General features: G+C 49.7%; 2 protein-coding genes across 12 annotated transcripts in view; one reads left to right on the forward strand and one right to left on the reverse strand.

Annotated features, from left to right (window-relative positions):
- ARHGEF12 (Rho guanine nucleotide exchange factor 12) overlaps window positions 1-1,295 on the reverse strand; it is a 72,164-nt gene extending 70,869 nt beyond the window's left edge. For 4 of the 5 annotated variants that reach the window (XM_062013927.1, XM_062013924.1, XM_062013923.1 and 1 more), the window contains exon 1: window positions 102-1,187. In XM_062013927.1, coding sequence (XP_061869911.1) covers window positions 102-133 — 32 coding nt within the window. In that variant the 5' untranslated portion in view covers window positions 134-1,187. Of the gene's footprint in view, window positions 1-101; window positions 1,188-1,231 lie in introns of those variants that run through there. The other variant, XM_062013922.1, reaches the window with a different exon arrangement.
- LOC133627611 (nascent polypeptide-associated complex subunit alpha, muscle-specific form-like) lies at window positions 578-5,869 on the forward strand. 7 transcript variants are annotated; one of them, XR_009820313.1, is made up of 4 exons: window positions 1,260-1,638; window positions 2,273-2,418; window positions 3,886-4,109; window positions 4,212-5,869. XR_009820313.1 is itself a non-coding variant. In XM_062013928.1 (3 exons), exons 1-2 carry the CDS (start codon window positions 891-893, stop codon window positions 2,305-2,307), a joined length of 783 nt encoding a protein of 260 aa, XP_061869912.1. In that variant the 5' UTR covers window positions 578-890; the 3' UTR covers window positions 2,308-2,418; window positions 3,886-5,869. The 7 variants fall into 7 exon arrangements, 6 of the variants coding, with proteins under 6 accessions (XP_061869912.1, XP_061869913.1, XP_061869915.1 ...); XM_062013928.1 differs by having other exon boundaries at window positions 578-1,638; window positions 3,886-5,869; XM_062013929.1 differs by lacking the exon at window positions 3,886-4,109 and having other exon boundaries at window positions 578-1,638.
- Window positions 5,870-7,170: the final 1,301 nt, after the last annotated feature.

Below are 7,170 nucleotides of genomic sequence, written 5' to 3' on the forward strand. Positions count from 1 at the left end.
ATGCTGTCACTGAAGTCAGAATGCCAAGTACACAAGCTCTGAGAAAAGCCTGGACCTCAGAAAAAAAACAAAGAAAAAAAGAAATCTCATTGTATACTGACCTGTCCGTGATTGTGGACTGTGTGCCACTCATTGGAGCCTTTGGCAAGAAGTCGTATTATCCAATTTACATTTTACTATTACTGCAGGAATATTATTGAGGCTTTGACCCCACATGCACTGAGGTTCAGGATCCAGCCTTGCTCCAGAAGAGGCATGCACAAATTCAGTTCAAGGGCAGGGGGAAGGAAAAAAAAGTCCAGAACAACTTCAAAACTCGTCTTGCAGTCACCTAGAATATCCAGACCACGGAAGTGGGGTGTGGGAGACTGTTCAAGAAAAACTCCAACAAAACAAAAACAAAACAAAACAGGAGAAAAAAAAACCCAAAACCAAGCTGTTCCCCTCGATGCTCCCTTAAGCCCTAGGGAAGAGGGGAAAAGTAGCGCGGGCCGAAAATCTTCCGAAGCAACCAATCCTCACCGGTCCGGAGCTCCGGCGTGGAGGGGAACCCCCGGTGCACGAGCAGGCGGCAGGCCAGCAACAGCCGGGACGCGTCGGAGCGGGGCCGCTGCTCACGGGGCCGCACGCCCCCGGCCCGGCTAGCTCTCGGCAGGAGGGGGTGTCCGCCGGGCGCGGGGTCCCCGCTCCCCGCCGCTGTTTACGGCCTCAGGCCCGCGGGGGGCGGGCGGCGCGCCCCGCCAGCTGCCGGTGTCCTGAGGGCCGCCGCGCAGGGGCCCATGTCCCGCTGCCGGCCTGCCCCGACCCCCCGCCCGCCGGCTCGCCCGCGGGGGGGTCGGGAAAGGCGGCCGCCCCGCTGCCGCCGCCGCCGCCTTTAGGCCCAGAAGTCCATGCCCCGCCGCTCCGCCTGTCCCGCTTCGGCCCGAGCTAGAGCGGGGCGCGGCGGCCCGGCCTGCCGGCGAGGCCCCGGGTGGGCTCGGTCCGCTCGGCTGCGGAGCCGGCGGCTTTCGGCCTGCGCGCGCCTCAGTACCGGCCCTGTCTGGGGCAAAGTCCCGCTCCTGCCGCCGCTCTCGGCCCGGTTCCGGCCCAACTGCGCTGCTGCGAGGCGGGAGCGGCTCGTCCCGGAGGAGCCCGTGCCGTGCTGCGCCGAGCCGGGCCGGGCAGGCTCCGCGCTCGCCCCTCCCCCGCGCCGCCTCCCCGCACTCCCCCCGCGCTTTCGGGGGGCTCGTACCTCACAGCCGCCTCACAACCTCCCCGCCCCTCCTGCCGTATCCTTCCGCCGGCGCTCCGCCCGCCCGACCCCTCCGCCGGCAGCAGGCCGCCCCTCCTCCTTCCCGCCCTGCGGGCCGCCACTCCTCTTCCTCTGGGGCCGCGGGTCTGCTTCCTTCCCCCTTCAGGAGGGGACCGGGAAGAGGTTTCCCTTCACCGCCCCATGCAGCCCCTTCTCCGGGGATCGCCTGGGGCTGGTCTCCGGCGAGCACACGTCAGCTCCGCATCCCCCCCGCCTCTCCTCAGGGCTCCCAGCGAGCCGCCGTGCCCGCCCCGGCCTGCCCCGGCTGAGGGCGGAGGAACGCGGGCGCCAGGCCGGGCTCCTCCGCGCTCTCTGGCCCCGGCCGCCACAGCCTCAGCCTTCGCCAGGTGAGCAGGGTGTTTCCTTCTCTTCGCACCACAGCTTAATAACAGTTACTCGTCCCGTGGCCTGCCCTATCACAGCCGGGGAGCTTTCCCTCTCTTGGGGGCTGTTGCGAGCAGGGAGCGTCCGTGCCTCCATTTGCGTGGCAGGCAGTGTAGAAAATAGGACACCGAAGAAACTTCTAACAGAAAGAAAATCAACATCAAATCAAAATAGGAAGGTGTCAGGAGCCGTTGGAGCCCCAAGGAGTCACCATCTGTGCTGTTTCCTCTCAGACCTTTATTTCTTAACTCTGTATTGAATCTTGTGTTCCCTGCATTTCCACTATTAGGATTTTTTCTCACAGGTGAACAAAAATCTCAGTTCAGAACAAGAATTGATCCCACTCTGCACATACATTGGCCTTAGAGAAACAGCAGCCAAGGGCTTGTTCCTGCTCCTCTCCTCTTAATGGATAAAAACTTCCCTCCCGTAGGAAAAGGCAAGCAACAGACTGTCTGTTGCTACACTGGTAATGTCAATGACATCCACATTTCAACATGTGTGGATTTCCCTCTCCTCCACCACAGCTCTCAACAGAAACACATCCTTGCTGGTACAGTGCTCTAACTCCCTGTCATTTATGCCACATCACTTTAGGGAGAAGCACCTGTCTCAACTCCACATGCTTTTGAACAGCAGAGCCTGTTTCTGACAATGGATGAACAGTATGAAGCTGTAACAGATCAGAAGCCCGGGTTCTAGATACATTACCTAATCCTAAAATCTCTTCCCAACACAAGGGGGTAAGTAAGATTCTAACTTCTCAAACACCTAGAAATAAAATCTATTTACTAGAAGTTCAGGAACCTTCCATGGTACTGCACCTCATGTTGCCAGGAATTAAAGCTCATGAGCACCACAGAAGAGGAGTGGAAAGCAGGATGGCTCTGCTGCCAGCGAGGGTGGGCATCAATACTTGGCCTTGCAACACAGAGGGACTTGTCGAACATCAGTCTTTCCTATTAAATGCCAGTCAGACAAAATAACCTTAATCCAAATCATATAGGACACCATCCTTCCTCCCTCTAATTAAGCTTACCTTGATATACTTCTTCAAAGTCAGGACAATGGAGTTGGAAAGAGTCTGAAAAACAAGTTTCTGGAAACTCAGGACCAGGTACCTCATTAATCATACAAGACCATACCTTGCCTGAAGCTAGGACTCCGCTGCACTAAAACATACAGCTTTTTCCTCCTTGGAGCCAAGTGAGCATGAATCAGGAAGTCAGGAGACTTTGAGAGTCTGAAGAATTTTTTGTTTAGATGAAGTTCAGCGCAAAGAGGGGAAGCGTGGGATGAAATCATTTTCTACATGATGCTTGAAATATATATGGGGGACATTTATACTTCCTGTTTTGGTTTCCTTTTGAGGAAGATAGAGGCTTGGGAAAAAAAAAAGAGAGAAAGGCATGTAGCCACGAGTGCCTCTCGTTCTGAAGCTGTATGCAATACACTGGTCAGGGGTAATGGAATGACTGAATACCTCTATATTTATTCTATATCTCTTTATTGCATCTTCTCTGCTATAAATCCCTCCCTGCTTTTAACTCAGGGAACATCAAGTACTGTGCTTTGAGAGAGGAAGGCTCCTGGGAGACCTTCTGTTTCATGGCAGGCCCAACATTATTTGCATATTTGGCCTTGATGCTTTTTTATTACTTCTGTTTTATTGTGCATGACAATATAATGACAATAACAATTAGCTGGAGGAAATTCTAAAAATAAAAATAAAATACAGGAATGGAAAGGAAACATCCCCTCCTGCAGTAAATGGATGTAAAATTCATGACGTGAGTGGGATGAACGTTTGCCAAAAATGTACTCACAATTGTCAGAAGAAACATCACACAAAACTACCTCAATGACAAAAAGGAAGCATAAACCCCTTATGCTACATGGTTCAGTAGATTAACTCCTGCTCATAATGGGCTGCTTTCACATTTCAATGTTTAATGCAACAATTAAAAAGAAGAAGCACTAATAAACCAATTCAAAAGTAGACTCTGAAGCCATAACTGCTTCTCTTTCCTGCAAATGCTCTTTTTTTGGTGGGAGCTGATTGTATACTTAGGTTAACATAGATGCCTATTTATGATTCTTCTCCTGCCTGGGCAGTTTTACAGGGTGAAATCCAGGGTGGGGTATGGGGAAGTCAATAAGCAATTACATTGTGCAGTACCAATTAAAATAGATTTTTTTTCTTTTGGTAGCTATAAAGTCCTCAGCCTGAATTTATTTATACTACCCTCAAAGAGACGTAGATTCTAGAAGCAGAAAGTGCACAGTGACCTCACCAGCCTGTGTCTTCAGGGCAAAGCACCAATGTCACAGAATGCCTGAATGGTGGGGTTGGAAGGGCTCTGCAGAGCTCATCCAGTCCAAACCCCTCCTAAAGCAGGTTCCTCTCGATCAAGGGGCACTGGAATGTGTCCAGGTGGGTTTGGAAACCTGAGAAGGAGCCTCCACACTCTCCCTGGGCAGCCTGGGCCAGGGCTCCCTCACCTCAACACCAAACAAGTTTCTCCTCATGTTCCAGAGGAACTTCCTGTGTTCCAGCTTGTGCCTTGTCCTGACATGGGCCACCACGGAAAAACGACTGGCTTCATCCTCTTGACACCTGTCCATCAAGTGCCCCCTCAGCCTTTTCTTCTCCAGGCTGAACAGCCCCAGGTCCCGCAGCTTTCCAGTCCCCTCCGGAAGAGGCTGGCTGACTGCAAACGGTGTCCCCGCGGCTCCTCGGCAGAGCCCCGTTCAGCTCTCGGCAGAGCAGCCGCGGCTCACCGGGGAGCTGTTGCCATCTGCTGGGACCGACCCGCACGGCACCTCTCGGCCCGCCCGCCCCACAGCAGCTCCGCACTGATGGCTGCTCAAAGCGCGGAGCTTTGGGATGCTCTGCTTCACTGTGATCTGGCTACAACCTGCTTCAGAAATCAACAGGAGCAATCCCACGGCCACTGATGGACTAATCTGAAATTCTAATCTGAAAACAACCCAACAAACCCTCATAGATTTGTGCTGTGCTCCACGTTGTTAGGCCATTTCAAAGCCTTTAACCATCTCGTACCTTAAAATAGGAGCATGGTTTGCTACCTACAGCCAGGCAGCTTGTTCCACATCCAGTTCACTGGAAATGCATACAGGCCTGGTCTGTGCTTTTAGGTCACCACTTGGACACAAATGCAATACTTTGCTGACTTTGTGGAGGCACAGCTAGCCTAATCTATCAGAGCTTCGACTGTCACAGCTTATTACAGTTCCTAAACCCAGATAATCCACATCACAGTAAGCATTTTTATAGCACTAAGCTTTCTTTCCATATCAGCATAATTAAAGCAGCAACCTTTGTAAGGACAGATGAAGCTGCTGTACATGGTCTTGAGCTTCCTTCTTGGTCTCTGCTAGAAACAATGTCCTCTGATTGGAAGGAGGATTTAAAAAAAGTATTTGTTATCAGGGTAAAACCTAAAAATATGTCAAATTACATTATTTCTCATAGCATTTGAGGATGATCACTTACACTAAACACACCTTAACTTTCTGACATGACACACAATTCAAATAAGAACATAATACAAGCATTACTGAAAATCTGTAACATTTGAGAAGCTACAGAAACCAGAACTTTCTATTTCCTATACAAAAGTAACTACCAGTAAATCGTTCATTCTTTGCAAAAGCTTTTCCATACATCTTGATCTGTTCGGTTCCTTCTTAAAGTAATTTTCTAAAGATCCCTTCGGTTGCCAACTTACCAGCTGCCAAACTCTCCCTGTAACTTAAGGGAAATGGGGCAAAGCCACCAACAGCTAACATCTTCTCTTAAACTGCTTTGCTAGAGCACATATTGAAGCTGACTCGGAAAGAAAAAAAGTGCTGGTATATTGGTATAACCAAAAAAGAGTCTCTCGCTGCCCAGAACGTACTTCTGCAAAACAAAGATAATGCTGACTGAGTCTGTCTCCATCTCTGAAATGTGATTTCTTTGGAAATGGCAGCAGACGTGTTGTTTTACTTCCAGCCAAGCTATACAAGCTTAAAACTTTCTCATCTTTTTTGTCCAGGAAACAGACTTGCTGACAGCATTGGTATTAGTCTAATAGCAGGCTCCAGAGACTTAAAATGCTATGCCTTTATATATGAGTGCTTGGACTACTGCTGCAAGAGAATAAAGCCTTGAATATTCTAAAATTGCAATTTCTTCAAATACAAATAAGGAGTTCAGCTTGAAAGAGGGCAGAGGACTGAAAGAGGAGGTTAATTTCATAAAGCTCTACTGCAGGGCTGGCAGTAGAAGTAAAAGGCAGGCAGCAAGGAAGGAATGGCTTTAAAAGAAATAATGGGATGATAAAATAGGAAATTAATTGGAGGTAGGGAAGCAGATTTCACTCTTCACAATCCAAGCACATTTGCCCATTAACTTAAGGCTAAATTCTGGCAAGTCTGTCAAGATGTAAAACTTGGAAGACACTCAGAGCTCTAACGCAAAGCTTCAGAACGCTGTTGTACTCTCTTCTCTGCTTCGGGACTACCTCAGAGGTTAAATAAACTCCCAGCATAAATTATTGCAGTCCCTGAGACCCTTTCATCATGCAGCCAGACTGCTAGAAAACAGGCCAGCAGCTCTAGAGAGCTCGACACCACACAGCTGCTCCCCAGCACTGGAGGATTTTGAGGCAGATTTAAGGGTTACATCCAAACAACTAAATTGGCTTAACTATTTATAGAAAACAGACTTTTGGCATGCTGGATCTCTGGCAAAATACTGTGACCATAAGCAAGGCAGAGTAGCTATTCCTTACCGACACAAAACTCTAAGTCTTTCCTGACTGTGGCTTGGCTACACAGAGCTGCCGGTACAAGCTGGGCAGGGCAGCGCCTTTCATCTCTCCTGGCTCTGTACAGTGCCTGGTTTGCAGAAATTCTTGTTGGTGCCCATGTCTGTTACTGCAATTGCTCAAAGCATCACTGAAACAATTTTTTTCCTCTCCACTTACTTTAGGAGCATTCTTTAAAGGAGACCTTTTAAATGGAGTGCACAACTTCCTAAATCACTTGACCAATCTGTGTGTTTCCCAAGGCTAAGCTATTGCATCAAAGGCAAAAGAAGCCCTGTGCAAACAGACCCAAGTCCTGCACAGCATCCTTCTGGCAGCTGGCATCTCCCACAGCAGATCATGTGGCATAGCCAGTCCTGCCCAGTGAGCTTTGGGGCGTGAACAGAACATGATAGACACAGCTCCCAGCAGCTGCACAGCCCTGCAGCTTCTCTCTGGCTCTGAATGAAGTCAGCTCTCCAGCACGTAAGCACTAACAGCAACAGCAGGCATGCAGAGAGACAGGCTAGCACACACCACTTAGACCCCAGATTAAATCTGCACCTTTGCAGGGGGCTGGCTTTGGCTCCCTTCTACTGCTACAAGTGCCTCCACACAAGGCAACATTAAATAATGCTTAAACACATTCTCTTCCTATCAAACACCAAACTACTAAATACT

The sequence above is a fragment of the Colius striatus genome, chromosome 23 (assembly GCF_028858725.1).
Source record: "Colius striatus isolate bColStr4 chromosome 23, bColStr4.1.hap1, whole genome shotgun sequence".
NCBI classification, from domain to species: domain Eukaryota; kingdom Metazoa; phylum Chordata; class Aves; order Coliiformes; family Coliidae; genus Colius; species Colius striatus.

Coding starts and splice junctions, on each gene's coding strand:
- LOC133627611 (XM_062013928.1), top strand. CDS start 891: ATGCCCCGCCGCTCCGCCTGTCCCGCTTCGGCCCGAGCTAGAGCGGGG. Junction 1,639..2,272: donor ACAGCCTCAGCCTTCGCCAG/GTGAGCAGGGTG, acceptor ACATCACTTTAG/GGAGAAGCACCTGTCTCAAC.